This window comes from Mus pahari, chromosome 21 (genome assembly GCF_900095145.1).
Source record: "Mus pahari chromosome 21, PAHARI_EIJ_v1.1, whole genome shotgun sequence".
In the NCBI taxonomy this organism is placed as follows: Eukaryota; Metazoa; Chordata; class Mammalia; order Rodentia; family Muridae; genus Mus; species Mus pahari.
In genome coordinates this window covers 16,318,627-16,335,507 of record NC_034610.1, presented here as the reverse complement: position 1 = coordinate 16,335,507, position 16,881 = coordinate 16,318,627, and the positions used below count along the sequence as shown (strand labels likewise).

At 39.2% G+C, this 16,881-nt stretch overlaps 1 protein-coding gene across 5 annotated transcripts in view; it reads right to left on the bottom strand.

Moving 5' to 3' along the window:
- Positions 1 to 6,935, bottom strand: part of LOC110338426 (zinc finger protein 160-like) — a 22,325-nt gene extending 15,390 nt beyond the window's left edge. For 2 of the 5 annotated variants that reach the window (XM_029532990.1, XM_029532993.1), the window contains exon 1: positions 2,829 to 2,875. In XM_029532990.1, coding sequence (XP_029388850.1) covers positions 2,829 to 2,870 — 42 coding nt within the window. In that variant the 5' untranslated portion in view covers positions 2,871 to 2,875. Of the gene's footprint in view, positions 1 to 2,828; positions 2,876 to 4,125; positions 4,220 to 6,767; positions 6,824 to 6,889 lie in introns of those variants that run through there. The other 3 variants (XM_029532994.1, XM_029532991.1, XM_029532992.1) reach the window with 3 other exon arrangements.
- Positions 6,936 to 16,881: the final 9,946 nt, after the last annotated feature.

Below are 16,881 nucleotides of genomic sequence, written 5' to 3'. Positions count from 1 at the left end.
AGGAAGGAAGGAAGGAAGGAAGGAAGGAGAGAGAGAGGATGAAAGGAGGAAAGGAGGAGAGGAAGAGAGGAAGAGAGGAAGAAGAAAGATAGTACACTAGTGACTTATCAGGACACCTAAAAGCTCTAGAATAAAAAGAAGGAGTACATGGCAGGAAATAATCAAACTCAGGACTGAAACGAATAAAATAGAACTAAAGAGAAAAAAGCAAAAGATAAATGAACAGTTGGTTCTTTGATAAAATCAGCAAAATTGACAAACCATGATCCAAACTCACTAAAGGACAGAGATAATATTCAAATTCACAAAACCAGAAACGAAAAGCAGGGTATAACAATACTAAGGAAATGCAGTGAATAATTAGATCATAGTGAAAAACCTGTACTCCACAAAATTGGAAAATCTAAAATCAATGGACTATTTTCTCAATAGATACTACATTTAAAACTTAAACCCAAACAAACAATTTAAATAGAGGTATAAACACTAAGCAAACAGAAGCAGTCCTTAAAAGTCTCCCAACCAAGAAAAGCACAGGGTCAGAGAATTTCAGGTCAAAATTTAAATCAGACATTCAAAGAAGACCTAATAACAATAGTCCTCAAATTATTCCACAAAACAGAAAATAAAACATTACCAAATTCATGCTATAATGCCAAGATCAATTTGATACACAAACCAAAAAAGTATTCAACAAAGTAAAAGAATTAACAACCAAAGTCCCTCATAAACACTGATGCAAAAATACACAATAAAATACTCGCAAATTAAGTCCAAGAATGCATCAAAAACCATGATCCACTGTGATCAAGTAGACTTCATCCCATCAGTGTATAACAGTTCAACATATGAAAATCTGTCAATGTCATCCTCCATATAAACAAATAAAGAAAACAAGCAAACAGACAAACAAGCAACAACAACAAAAACACACGGTCATCTCATTATATGGTTAAAAAAATCCTTTGACAAAATCCAACTCCCCTTTATAACAAAAGACTTGGAGAGATCAGGGATCCAAGGGACATATGTGAACATAATGGGGGCAGTATACAGAACATCTATAGCCAACTTCAAATTAACTGGAGAGATACTCAGAGCAATTTCACTAAAATCAGGTACACAAGCCAGCCCTCTATCTCTCTATCTATTCAATATAGTACTTAAAGTTCTAACTGAAGCAATAAGACAACTAAAGGAGATAAAGTATAGATAAAATGGAACAGAAGTCACAGTATTGTTATTTGCAGAAGATATGATAGTATACATAAGCTACCCCGCAAATTCTACCCAAGAACTCCTACAGCTGAGAAAGTCCTTCAGCAAAGTGGCTCCATACAAGATTAACTCAAAATAATAATTAATAATAATAATAATAATAATGATAAGTAGCCCTCCTATATACAAATAAAAAACTGAGAAAAATATCATGTGGAAAAAAAAAACCTTCAAAATAGCCACAAGTAATATAAAATATCTTGGAGTAATTCTAACTAAGCAAACAAAAGACCTGAATGATGAAAACTTCAATTCTTTGGAGAATAAAATAGAAGAAGATATCAGAAGATTGAACAATCTTTCATGTTATAGATCTTTAGCAATCTAGTGGTGTTATGTGAGCACCTACTTATCAGAACTCACATTCTACCACAAGATGAGTTCATAATGATGAAAAGCCTCACTCACTGAAGACTGTGGAAGAGCGATGTATATTCAATTATAGAATATATCTACAGACTGTGAAGAGATGGGGATAGTAACTCACAAACCTCTTGAAATTGAGGCAAAAGCTTTTACTATGAAGTCAAGGACAGCCTGAACTATACAGGGGTCCATGGGACAGAGTTAAAGGCCGTCATCAAGGAAATAAGGAAGCTAGTCTTCTTTTCTCTAAAAGAAAAACAGGCAAAATAAATTTTTTTTAAAAAAAATTTTTAATAAAATTTTTAAATTTTCAATAAAATTTTAAAAAAAATTGCATGCCCGCTTGCCAGAACTGCAGCTATGGTTTACTGCTATGTGAGAAACTGGAAGTCTAGGTAACAGGAAATGAGTTTCACTGCCTAGGACTCAGGACCGCTTCCAGATTTATGCTGGAAGAGTCATGTCAGAACACACACTCAAATTTTTATTTCTTCTTCTTCTTCTTTTTTAAATACCATTTCCTGTTGTTTTTAAAGATTTATTTATTTTATGTATTCATCATTTCTCTCTTCAGACACACCAGAAGAGGGCATCAGACCCCATGATATGATCATAGCAGATGGCTATGAGCTACCATGTGGTTGCTGGGAATTGAGCAATCAGTGCTCTTAACCACAGAACCATCTCTCCAGCCCTCAAATTTTTATTCCTGAATATTCAATATTAATCAAATGGAGGGAAATGTTACTGTATTTTTTTTAATTCAAGGACATGTTCACCAATAACTGAAAAATATAACTGCTTTTACCCCAAATGCCAGCTTCACAGGCATCCCATGGGAAGAGCAGGGTCTGCAGGATGAGTTGATTACAGAAGCCCCTACTGTTGAGCACACAGGCTAATTCCTATTGACAGCTCAGGAAGTAAAGTGCTTGCCTGGAAAGCATGAGGACTGAAGTTTTCATCCCCAGCATAAGGTAAAAGCTGAGTGCATCTCATTATGTAAACTCAGTGCTACATGGATGGATACAGACAGATCCATGGAGCTTAACCAATTAATGAACTCCAGATTCCATGAGAGATACTGTATCAAAATAAAAGTGGTAAGCCACTAAGGAAAATGCTAGTTTTGATCCCTGTCCTCCAAATACATGTAGTACAGACTCGCATAAACATGTACATACTTTACATGTACACAGAGCTGAAATCCTCATGTGCATCACCATATCAGCACTCAGGAAGACAGCCTGAGTTCAACAGGAAGACAGTCTCTCTAAAAATAAGGACAAAACAAAACCGAACCTAAGTAACCAAACAAGCAAAATACTCTGCTATGCTTGCTGAAGGGAACATAGCATAACTGTCTTCTGAGAGGCTTCACCCAGCAGTGGATGGAAACAGAGGCAGACCCACAGCCGAACATCAGATGCAGCTCGCAGAGTCTTGGGAAAGAGTGGGAGATAGAACTGAGTGAGCCCAAGGAGACAAGGTCATTACAAGGAGACCTACAAAGACATCTAACCTGGGCCCACAGGGACTCAAAGAGACTGAATCACCAACCAAAGAGCATACAGGGGCTGGACCTAGGCCCCCTACACATTTGTAGCAGATGTACAGCTTAGTCTTTGTTTGGGTCCCCTAACAATTGGAGCAGGGGCTGTCTCTGACTCTATTGCCTGCCATCAGATTCCCTTCCCAGAGCTGGACTGCCTGTTTGGGCCTTAATGGGAGAGAATTCACTTAGTTCTGCTGAAACTTGATGTCCCAGGCCTGAGTGGTACCCAAGTGTGGGAAGAATCCATTCTTTGAGAAGGGGAGGTGATAATGAGGAAAGGGGATTTGTAAGGGTGGAACAGGGCAGGGGAACCTGGGATCAGGATATAACCTGAATAAATAAATGAAAATAAATAAATAAAAATAAATAAATAAATAAATAAATAAATAAATAAATAAATAAATAGGAGAAATAAACATACAAAAGACCCCAAAACTATAATATCTTGATGATAGAACACAACACCCTTTATCCCCCATTCCATTTTCTGGTTGAGATGTTCTCTTGGAAATACTGACCATTAACTTTACTATCCGTGATGTACTGAATTAGGCAGAATATGATTTCCCATGAAGGTCTCCTTTCCCTCCATAACTCAAAAGGGATCTGTGCTCATTAGCATATGACTTCCATATGTAGTCTTTTTAACCTACATCTAAAGTACTAACAGTTCACTTGGACATGATCCTAGACAAACCTTCCTGCCCAACAACAGCATAGTGGCTGCTCCTTGGACACACTCAAGGGAAGCTTCTCCCATGTTCTATATGACAGGATCATTGCTTCATAAAATTTCAGTGGCTAAAGGAAAATATGAGCAAGAGCAAGTGAACAAGTCTAGTCTATACCCAGTGAAGGTCAGCAGTTTCCATGCCTAACACTTCAGAGAGCAGAGAATCAATGGGGAAGGGGCGTACTTACTGTACCTGAGTGACAGCCATCCCTGGCTTTTTTTATTTCCTCTTTCTTCTCCTCCTCCCAGGTTCTTCCTTGTGCAACATTAGTGTTTAGAAGTCAATCCTGAATACCAAAAGCATACAATTAAGTATATCACATGCTTGCAAGGTGATATAACAAAAAGTCTTATTCTGGGAATGAATGAATAAATAATAAAGCCTGGGTATTGTGGGATATACATACAATCACATCACTCAAAGCAGAGGATTGTCACCCGAAAGCCTGGATTTTCAGGCCATGTGGAACTAACGGAACCGTCTCTCAGAATGGTAAAAATAAAATATCCAGGATAAATTCAATCACTTACCATCCCCTTTTGAGACAAGAATTTACTATATAGCCTGGGCAGGCCTTGAATGCATGATCCTGCTGCCTCAGTCTCCTGTGAGCTGGGATTACAGGTGCATGGGAACCAGCCCAGCAAGACACCCACTTCGTATGTCCAGAGCCACAGCCACAGGAAGGACCTCATTCACCATGTAGAAATAAGGGCACCTGTAGCCCACTATATCAAGACGATATAGCAACAACAAACTACTGCAGGAGGGACAACAGGAGACTTGGCACTTTTCTCTAGAACTTGGTCCCTTCTCAGAAAGATCAGGAATACAAGGAGTGTCACTGCACACACTCAGAATGCACACGTGTATACATACAAACACATATAACCAAACAGACAAAATCAATAGAAGCAGAACATTCAGCTAACACTTCAGAAGTGGACAGCTTCCCTACATGACATGTTGAAATTTACAGGAGATTCTTCTGAAATGGCCACCTGTTCCCGTTGTCTTGTTTCTCGTAATGAACAAACCTAACCAAAGTATTTCCCTGAGAATCTGGAGCTGAGATTAACAGCACTTGTGATAGCAGGTTCTATTCAGGACATGGGATTTGGAAGTGAAAGGGGACAGTAGTGAGAAACAGTGGCATTTGAAGTGAGCAAGAAAGGAGTTAAATATGCAGCTAGAGCCATGAGTCCCACCATGTGTGGAGGAGAGCCCCTTGGTCCTGGGAAGGTTCTATGCCCCAGTATAGGGGAAAGCCAGGGCCAGGAAGTGGGAGTAGGTGGGTTGGGGAGCAAGGGAAGGGGGGAAGGAGATAGGGGATTTTCGGAGGGGAAACTAGGAAAGGGGATAACATTTGAAATGTAAGTAAAGAAAATATCTCATAAAAATGACTATAAAATTAAAAAAAAAAAGATATGCATTAAAGCACTTAAGTTGGTGCCTGACAGAGAGCTAGCTGCCTGAAGGAGAAAAAAAAAAAAATCACACATTTAGTGTGACCGGAGGCAACACATTCTATGCTAAAAGTTAAGTGTTAGGGAGTTAGAAGAATCCCACAGCTCCTCCACACATTACCCCTGACAAAGAAGGGTGACACTGTCTAAAAATCTCACATTAGTCCTGGCTGTAGAAGGTCTGTAAAGCATCAGTAAACATCAACAGTGTTTGTTCATTGAGAAAGTGTCTTAGTCATTTATTTCAGGCTACCGTAAAGTCTCCATTTTTCCTACCCCAGCTTCCTTCCCACATGCTGGCATTATTGATCTGTGCCACCATGCCTAACACAGTATCAGTTAATGCCCATCAGATTCAAGTTTTGCAACTCTCTTCCATACTACTAAAATTTAAACAAAAGTTAAGGTTTTTTTTTCAACAACAGAAGCAAGCTCAGTAATAATAACCTTACTATTCCATCAACTTCTCCTTTATCCAGTCTGCCCCTCCCTCAGTCTGCAATATCTCATTCACAAATTTCTGAAGGGTCTTTCTTAGCTCCAGCATGGTGACCATGACTCTGGTAGGCCTTGCCCTTTTCCTCTCTCTGCCTTGCTAAAAACTCTCAGATTACATCCCTAAAGCTACCCCCAAAGTCTATTCCCTTATTTGGCCAATTCCTCCTCCTGAGGCTTACTATGAAGGCTCAGCTATCAAAGCATTGAAGCCTGGCAACCAAAAGGCACCCTTGGCTCACCTAATTAATATGCCAGCTTAAAATTAAACACCTCGTCCTAACAAGGGGATTCTCATTTTACCTCTATAAGCTGCCATTTGCCTATGGGTCACATCTGTCACCTCTCTATCTAGAAACAGTCATTTGTCCCACTTTGGGACAAATACTCCTAACCCCTCTCTCTTGCCCCTTTTCTGCCCTCTTCTTTGTTCCCTTCCCCTTCTTCTTCCTCTATCTCCTATCTTTGACCTTTATCCGGGCCCTCTGTCCCTCTAAGACAAATAAATCTTTGTGCTGAGAACTTGGTCTTGGAAGTTCTGCCCAGATACTCCTCCTTTCGCTTCCATCTCCTGCTTTTCTTTGTCATACATTCTGGCAGTTTAGCTGTTCTCTCTCCCTCCTCTCCACTCTGGCCAGCATCTCTAGACCCTGCTTTCTTTTTCCCTTCCACCAGGCGCCGGGGCAAGCTGCTCCTCTGTCACCCGCAGCACTCTCTAGTACCGCATCACCTGGCACTGCCCACCCAAATGATAGTCATGTCTCCTCCCCCACCGCTAAAGCTTCTGAATCTGTGTCCCCGCTCCATCCTGGCTGCATCCACTCTGGGCACCCCTCCCCTGGCTCCGCTGCCATCTCTCTCCCACGTTCCTACTTCCTCAGTCTCGCAGCTCTCCGCGTCCCCGAGTGGAGCTTTGCACACCAGATGGGGATTCCAGGGCAGAGAACCGGATTCTGAGTGCCAGCAACCGGTCTAAAGAATCTGGGAAAACTCACCCAGCTACAAGATTTAGGCCGAGCAAAACCGCTTCCGGGTCGCTGCGCAGGAGTGCATTCAGCATTTGCGGTCAGCTCCGGGGTAAAATAAGGCGGGACCAGAGAACAAGTGATTGACGCTAACAAGGGGCGGTACCTAGAAAGCTGGACTGAGAAGGAATTTTTAGGTGATGCTGGCCACTGCGTGCTCCTGGGGCGCGGAATACGAAACGGTTGCTTGGAGGGGGACAGTATCTAGAGAAATGTTTATGGGCTAGAGAGGACCTGAATGCTGAGAATGGAGTCGTGAGGGCTTAGAACTGATTCGGAAAACAGCGGGGATTGGGGAAGGGGACAATGACCAAATAATGGACTAGAAGGGAGGGTGGGGATGCACTGGAGGGTAGGATAGTGCTCAAGTAAAAGTGGGCGTGGGTCTGGCTCTACAACGGGATTCAGAGTAGCTTGTGTTCTTGGTGCACAGTTCTCAGTACCTGCTTACTCGCCCACAGGTTCCTAGCTCTAAGGAGTAGGGCTCCTGAGCAGTATCAGTCAGTAACCATGCATGGGTAGGAGAGTCAGGGACGATGGTGAATATAAGCAAGCATAGATTTTATGTTTAATCCGAAGAGTTTTATATATATGAAAACAATTACCTATTTTAAGGGTTATATTTTCTGTTATGAAAGAGAATTGCATTCACAAAGGTCATGAACGGTTGGCATTGAAGATCGATTTTTTTTTTAAGTGTCAACTTTCCTCTTTGTAATAAAAATAACAGTTTAAAAATATTTTAAGTGCTTTTTGGCTTGAAAGTTTGAAACAGCATATAAGCCATTTTTGGCATTCTCATTGAAAGTTCTTACTGTATCCACTTTAAATAGCAACAAACTCTTGCATTCAAATAGAGATGTCCTAAAGGATGTTTGTGACAGCAGTCTTCAGATGTACGTGTCAAAGGTCAGCGGGAATGATATGAGGAATGTCTAATGAAAAATATTTCTTCTCATTTCCACCATGTAGCATATCTACAGTTCATCAAAAATTTCCAAAGGAAGTACACATAGAATTTAACAAATTATCACCAATATAGAATAATGAGATGCACTGAGCTTCCCTGGTACTTCACCATTGCAAAGTACTTTCAGATACATACTTTTAAATATATAATGAATAGTAATCATTTCACCCTACACTACTGTCTCATGAACCCTACTACTTCCTGCTGACCATTTTAATATATGCATTATGTTAGTAGAAAGTCATTTGCTATTCATCCTATTGAAAGCAGTTGTGCAGTGCCTCGACATCCTCTCTGATATCAAAATAAAGCAGATTTATCTCAAATGTCCTTCAAAACGCCACGTCCTTGTGCAGGCTGCCCCCTCTGAAGCAGAGGTTATAAAAAGGAGAATAAGAAACAATCAAAGAAATTTAAAATATAGTATTGCTCTTGAGAACCACTAGAAGGTGATCCATTTCCACGAGGATACTGTTATCTCGTGAATATGTGCCTAGGGTACTGTACTGGCTGGTCTTGTGTGTCAACTTGGCACAAACTGGAGTTATCACAGAGAAAGGAACCTCCCTTGAGGAAATGCCCCCATGAGATCCAGCTGTAAGGCATTTTCTCAATTAGTGAACAAGAGAGGGAGGGCCTATTCTGAGTGGTGCCATTCTTGGACTGGTAGTCTTGGGTTCTATAAGAAAGCAAGATGAACAATCCAGGAGATGTGAGCCAGTAAGTAACATCCCTCCATGGCCTCTGCATCAGCTCCTTCTTCCTGACCTGCATGAGTTCCAGTCCTAACTTCCTTTGGTGATGAACAGCAATGCNGAAGTGTAAGCTGAATAAACCCCTTCCTCCCCAACTTACTTCTTGGTCATGATGTTTTGTGCAGGAATAGAAGCCCTGACTAAGACAGGTAGTCAGAACCAGAAGCTGGGAGCTCATCCATGGAGCTAAGGCTGTGCTCGACTTGCAACCTACTCACTTGGGAAGGGCTTCTACAGTCCCTTTTTGCTACATGCTATAAGCACCTGTTTTGATATTACTTTTGTATATTTTCTCCAATATAGTACTTTATATCTACCTGCTCCTTCTTTCAGTTTGTTGTGTGTTGCCCAAACATAAGCTCACAAGCACAAGCATGTTTACTATGAAAAGCATGGATTCCATACTGTAGAGCAGAGCAGGTCTTAAACTCAATGAGGACATGGCAGGCTTTTCCCCAGAAAGGGATGCAATTTTTCACAGTGGGTGCATCTTGATTGGTAGATCAGTATTCTACCTTTCAGAGTTCTCAGCTAGATATGATTTTATCCCCCCAAAAGTCTGCAGAACACCTTTTGTCATATGCAAGCTACCCAGAAGTGAGAGATACCATCTCCATTACAGTTGTGTCTGGCAGCAAAAGCATGAGGGGCCTTTCATGAATAACATCTTTCCATATAAATGCGGTGGACAGCAAAGAGCTATGAATATATATATATATATATATATATATATATATATATATATATATGCCTCCTGAGAGGCTCTGGCAGAGCATGACAAATGCAGAGGCAGATGCTAGCAGCCAACCACTGAACTGACCATAGGGTTCCCAATGAAGGAGTTAGAGAAAGGCATGAAGGAGCTGAAGGGGTTTGCAATTCATAGGAAGAACAACAATATCAACCAAACAGACACCCACCAGAACCTCCAGGGGCTAAACCACTAACAAAAAAGTACACATGGAGGGATCCATGGCTCCAGCTGCATTTGTGGCAGAGAGGATGGCCTTTCCAGACATCAGTGGGAGGAGAGGCCCTTAGTCCTGTGAAGGCTCAATGCCCCAGTGTAGGGAAATCCCAGAATGGGAAGTTGGGACTGTGTAGGTTGGTGGGGAAACACTTTCATAGAAGCAGGGGGAGGGGAAACATTTGAAATATAAATAAAGAAAATATTCAACAAAGTAAAAGATTTATGCTGTGGTCATTGAGCCACTTGGACTTGAATTTTGCAGCATGATAAATATGTATATATTTTCATTATTCTACATGTAGACATCCAGATAGACCAGATCATTTGTTCCAGTAGCTTTCTTTTTTCTATTGTATGGTTTTGGCTTCTTTCATAGCATCTAAATATCTAGGATTAGGAAGATTACAGTCTTTTGTGATGATATTTGGGTTTTTGTTTGTTTGTTTTCATTTTTTGTTTCTTATTGGTGCTTTTTTTCTTGTGTTTCTCTGGATTTTACAGAACACGATGGATGTGTGTTCCTTGGGCGGGGGGAAGATTATGGTGTAGACACCAACATTTCTGGTAAAAATGTGTTTCTGGGCATTAGAACTTGACAGTAAGGAATGGAAACAGGCCAGGTGTCTGGATATGTTCAAATGAAGGACAGCAAAGTGTTCTACCTGGATTTTCTCATTTAGTCTCCTTGGAATGAGGGTAGAAAAGGAATATAGATCTTATCTAGCACTGGAAATAAAACTGCCACTTTGGATATGGAGGAACAGAAGGTGAGATAAATATCTGTATTCAACTTACCATTTTCTCTAGGATGAGTGGCCTTTTGGATAGAAGGGAGTGCCTTCTGGATTAGAGGTAAGAGATAAGGCAATGTGTGGGGGTGGAGCAAGGAGTGTTAGGTTGTAAGATTTGTGGTATCCTTGGGATTTAGAAGAGAGATGCAGGGAAAGCTGCAGCTGATGGTCACTTGCAGAGCTGGAGGTGAGTCTGGAGGAACAAGTGAAATGTGAAGATCTACAGATAGCATACATCATTTCATGGCAAAATGGCCTGTTTATCCTCTTAGGTTCATTTTAGAACATGCATGTCCACTGGTAAATTGTATTGACGAGTGTACAGCTAGAACCTTATTAGGTGACATGAACTACATACATTTTGGAACAGATACAAGCCAATTCTTTTTGTGCAAAGTGTATTATATATTCTTATATAATTGAGATGAGTCACACAGGGTTGGAGTTCTTCTCTGGATCTCATAGATACTTAATAATCTATGTGTAATATGTGCACAATCTCTAACTCTGTGATTAGCTGCTCTGGCTGATCCAAGATATGCATATGTATGGACACAACAGGAGAAATCTTTCATAGGAAGATAGGAAATTTTATCTTTACTGATTTCAAGGAGATTTCCAGTGATCTAGGGTGTTCATAGAACATGATATTAATGCTTTGTTTCTCACAATTATGATGTCTTTCTTCAGTAATACACAGTTCGATGGGAGTCATTATAGCATTTTCATATAATGTAATAATGTGCTTGGCTGGTTACCAATTCATTAGCACCCTTATTTTTAGGTTAAATGTAACTAATTACTCTCCTCACTCTAAGTAGTCATTCTTTCTTCATGTGAGATGTGTATATTCTATAGATGAGAGAAAATTTGGTATTTTTCTATTTTACTTTTCTTACCATAATCTGATTATTTCCCCAATATAGATATTAGAATTGTTCAACCATGAAAAAATTCTTTCCTGCTTTCTTCATGTGCACTTAAATACACACACACACACACAGAGAGAGAGAGAGAGAGAGAGAGAGAGAGAGAGAGAGAGAGAGAGAGAGAACATCTTAACACAAACATCTGGGAACATCTTTAAGAAAGGCAACAAAGAAATATTTGAAATTCTAAGAATGTGTTTTATGAGTCTATCATACAGTATGCACACATGAATTAAAATCATAAAGTTTTAGTTGATACTTTCTTTATTCGTCCATTGGGAGATAAGTTCCCTGCTCCTGTATTGTGAATATATTCTGAATATTCCTTTGCTTAACATGCATGAGCAAGTGTCTCTGCCATGTTGACTTAAGAATGTTCCAAAAGAGGCATACATGGATCATATGACATTTATACTTTCAGTGATTCAAGCACTCATAATATAATTACCGTGCTAATTACATTAGTTTACATTCATACAAGAAATATTTATGGGATCACTTTTCATACTCTACTTTTTTATTATCATTAGTTAATCTGTTTTTTACAAGTCAGTCATTATCCCCCTCCCCATCAACTCTCCAACATTTCCTCAACCCATTCCCCCATCTCCAAGAGGATGTCCCCACACCCCAACCCACCTTACCAGACCCCACCACTTCATGGAGCCTCAAGTCTCTCCAGGGTTAGGTGCTTCTTCTCTCACTAAGTCCTCTGCTGTATATGAGTCAGGGACCTTATCTCAGCTAGCATATGCTACCTGGTTGATGACTTAGTGTCTGAGAGATTTCAGGGTTCAGGTTAGTTGGTAGTGCTGGTCTTCCTATGGGGTCACCCTCCTCATCAATTTCTTTCAGCCCTTCCCTAATTCAGCTACAGGGGTTCCTAACTTCTGTCCTTTGGTTGGGTGTAAGTATCTGCATCTGACACTTTCAGCTGCTTGTTGGGCCTCTTAGCCACCATTCTAGGCTCCTACCTGTAAGCACACTATAGAATCTAAATAGTGTCAGGCCTTGGAGCCTTCCCTTGAGATGGATTCCAATTTAGGCCAATCCCTGAAGTTCCTTTCCCTTGGTCTCTTCTCCCTTTTTGTCCCGGCAGTTCTTTTAAACAGGGACAATTCTGGGTAAGAGTTTTTGACTGATGAATGGCAACCCATCCCTCCACTTGATGCCCTGTCTTTCTACTGGAGTTGGACTCTACAAGTTCGCTTCCCCCACTGTTGGACATTTCAGCTAAGATCTCTGCTTTTGGGTCCTGAGCAACTATCAACTCTCAGGTCTCTGGTAAATTTTAGAGGGTTCCTCCTACCTCCTACCTCCTGAGGTTGCCTGTTTCCATTCCTTCGGCTGGCCCTCAGGGCTTCACACATGTTCCACCCAATACTCGATCATGTTCCCCTCCCTGTCCCCTCTCCCACCAAATTTCCACCCTCACTCTGCTCCCCGTGACTGCTTTCTTCTCCCTCCCAAGAGGGATTGAGGCATCTTCACTTGGGTCCTTAGGCTTGTTAACCTTCTTCAGTCCTGTGGGTTGTATGCTGGTTATTCTGAACATTTTTGGCTAATATCCACTTATTAGTGAGTACATACCATGCATGTCCTTTTGACTTTGAGTTACCTCACTCAGGATGATATTTTCTAGTTCCATCTATTTGCCTGCAAAACTTACGATGTCCTTGTTCATAATAGCTGAGTAGTATTCCATTGTGTAAATGAGCCAAATTTTCTGCATCCAATATTCTATTATGAGATTTATGGGTTGTTTCCAGCTTCTGGCTATAACAAAAAATGCCTCTATTAACATAGTGGAACATGTGCCACTGTGGCATGATGGGGCAAATTTTGAGTATATACCTTTGAGTGGTATATCTGGGTCTTCCTGTAGATCTATTTTCAATTTTCTGAGGAACCTCCAAATTGATTTCCACAGTGGTTGTAACAACTTTTGAGCTTACCAGCAATGGAGGAGTGTTTCTCTTTCTCCACTTTCTTGCCAATATGTGCTGTCCCCTGAGTTTTTGATGTTAGCCATTCTAATTGGTATAAGATGGAATGTCAGGGTTGTTTTGACTTGCATTTCCCTAATGACTAAGGATTTTGAACATTACTTTAAGTGCTTCTCTGCCATTTGAGATTCTTGTGTTGAGAATTCACTATTTAGCTATGTACCCCATTTTTTTGATTGGGTTGTTTGATTTTTTTTGGAGGTTAACTTCTTGAATTCCTCATATATTTTGTATATTAGCCCTCTATTGGATGTGGGGTTAGTAAAGATTTTTTTTTCTCCATCTGTAAGTTGTCCATTTGCATATTGACTATGTCCTTTGCTCTACAGAAACTTTTCAGTTTCATGAGGTCTCATTTATCAATTCTTTATCTTAGAGTCTTGAGCCATATGGAGTTCTGCCATATTTAATCAAAATGAAGAACTTTGGAACCCAGCCCCATCTGATGCCTCTACAGTACAACTTCTACTCCTAAGACCCTGTTTTCATAAGGTAGATGAGACGGAAAGATTGTAAGAGCCTGAGGATCAGGGAGTTTGCTCTGAGGTTGCATCTCCTAGGAATGTCTTTGTTATCCTTAATTATACTTAAAGTCTCACAAATCTGACTGCTTAAACAGTTGCTGAACAAGGATAACAACAATAGACATTTAGTGTGAGTGGAGAAATCTCCTGAGATTTCAGTCATTCAAAAAGAACTACACAGAATTAGGAAATGTTGACAGAAAAAGAAAATATCTTTCTTGGGGCAGTGCAAAGTAAATAATTATCAAAGGAAAAATTGCCACTACTGAAAACATATGAAAAGTAACATAAAAAGTGAGTAGGTTCTATTTATATATAGTTTAGGAATATATATGTATATAAGTATATTCATTTATATATGAATTATAGTATATATGAATATATGAAATATAAATTATTTATCACATAATAATTACATATACATATAATTTCTAAATTAAATGCACACACACATATATATATGTATATATGTAACAAAAATTAATTTAGAAGGGTCATGATCTTATAAAAGGAGGGAAGCCTTTTATACTTTAGTGGGAACAAAGTGAAGAGAAAAAATGTAATTTTATTATAAGCTCAATAATAACAATATTTTTATTAATTGGCATTAAAAAGTTAATATATTTTCTCTTGTTCTGAATGTCGATTTTATGCTTTTTTAATTAAGTAGTTAAGCATATTCTGAAATTCACAGTCATTCTATTCTTAAAGAATTGTCTTCAAATAAGTACCACAGACTAAGTGAATGACCATAAATGCATGGAGATATTTCTTCTTACACTCAGGTTTAATATAGTAGTAAACATTGAGAATAAATTTTTCTTAATAGAAGCATTTTTGTTTTAGAAACATTTTGAGAATAATTGAATATTTTACTATATGAAAAATTTGGTTAACTTTCTACTAATATCCTAGTGCTTTCTACCAGGAACTTCTATAAAGAAAGTTCTTCAGTTTACCCTTGACATTTTTTATTATTCACTTTACATCCTGACTACAGCTCCCCTCCCCCTTCTCTTCCCAGTCTCACTATTACAAATGCCTCACCCCATTGGTTATACCTTTTGTTCTCAATGAAGGGGAGCCTAGCTTGTGTATCAGTCCACACTGGAGCATCTAGTCCCAGTAGGACTAGGCACATCCTCTCCCACTGAGGCTGAACCAGGCATTCCAGGTAAGGGGAAACACTGATGGAGACAGCCACTGCTCCACTTGTTAGGGGTCTCACATGAAGACCAAACTGCACATTTGTAAAAAACGTATAAGGGATGGAGGTCCAGTTCCTCATTCTCCCTGGTTAGAGGCCAAGGTTCTGTGAACCCCTGTGATTTCAGCTTACTTGGTTCTGTGGTTCTTTGTGTGGTGTCCTTGACCCCTCCAATTTCTCTCTTCTATCCCCAACTCTTCCACAAGTCTCTCTAGTCTGAAATTCTCTTTCTTTGTTGAGTCTTTGATTTAGGTATCAATATGGCTATGGTCTCATAAAATGAGTTTGGTAGTGTTCCTTCTGTTTCCATTTTCTGGAATAATTTGAGTAATATGGGTATTAACTCTTCTTTGAAAGTCTGGTAGAATTCTGCACTAAAATCTCCTTGTCCTGGATTGTTTCTATCTGATCTTTAACTGTAGTAAATGGTATCTCCTTAGGAAATCAATGACTTAATTAAGTTTTCCAATTTTATATTGTACAGCTTTTGAAGTAAGACATAATGATTCTTTGTATTTCTTTTTTGTCTGCTGTTGCATCTTCATCTTTCTTTCTTTCTTTCTTTCTTTCTTTCTTTCCTTCTTTCTTTTTCTTTTTTTAATTTGGATACTGTCTCTAAGTGTTTTAGTTAGTTTGGCTAAGAGTTTGTTATTATGCTCATCTTCTCAAAGCAACAACTCCTGTTTTCATAAATTCTTTTTAATTTTTCCTTTTTTTCTAATCAGCCCCAAGTTTAATTGTTTCAAACAATCTTCTACTCTTGGGTGGGCTTGGGTTTTATTTATTTTTTCTCAAGTTTTCCCATGTACCATCAAATTGCTGGTATGAAAAACATCTAATTTCTTTATGGAGGCATTTGGTACTATGAACTTGCCGCGTAACACTGCTTTCATTATGTCCTATGCATTTGGGTATGCTGTGCCTTCATTTTCATTGAATTTGAGAACATCTTTAACTTTTTCTTTACTTATTTCTTGAGTCAGAGATCATTGAGTAGAGTTGTTCTCTTTCCATGACTATGTAGGTTTTCTCATGTTTCTGTCATTGAAGGCAGGCTTTAATCCATGGTCATCAGATAAGATACAAGGCATTATTTAAATTTGCTTATATGTGTTTCATTTTGTCAAATTTGGAGAAGGTTCCATGAGCTGTCTGGAAATGTGTTTTTGTGAGTGCTTCTTGTTTTGTTTTGCTGGTGTTGAATTACTTGATTTCCTGTGTTTTCTTGGTTGCCAAGATCCTTTATAGGTGGGTTTTTCCTTCTTGCTATTTTCTGTATGGCAGAATTTTGAACAGATATTGTTTAAATTTGATTTTTACTTGAAGTATCTTGTTTTCTCCATCTAGGGGGATTGAGAGTTTTGCTGGGTAGCCTAGGATAGGTTGGTAGGTTATTTTTTAGTGGCTGCAAGGCATCTATCCTGGTTTTTGTTCTTTTTAGCGTCTCCATTGGGAAGTCTGATGTCAGTTAAATAGGACTGTCTTTGTACGTTACCTGGCCTTTTACCCTTGCAGCTTCTAATATTCTTTTTTTTACTGTAGATTTAGTGTTTTGATTAGTATGTGGTGGGAGAATTTTCTTTTATGGTCCCATCTAATTGATACTCTGTAAGCTTCTTATATGTTTATAGGCATGTTCTCAAAAAAAATTAATCCCTAGACATTTTAAAGTATTATTTTGTTACTAACATTCACTTAGGGGATAGCTAAAAGCTACATCTACTCCTTCTTCTAAGGTCTCATAATGAGAGACTCAATTCTACTAAACTTCATTCTATGGAACCAATGCAACTATTGGACTTTCTTACAG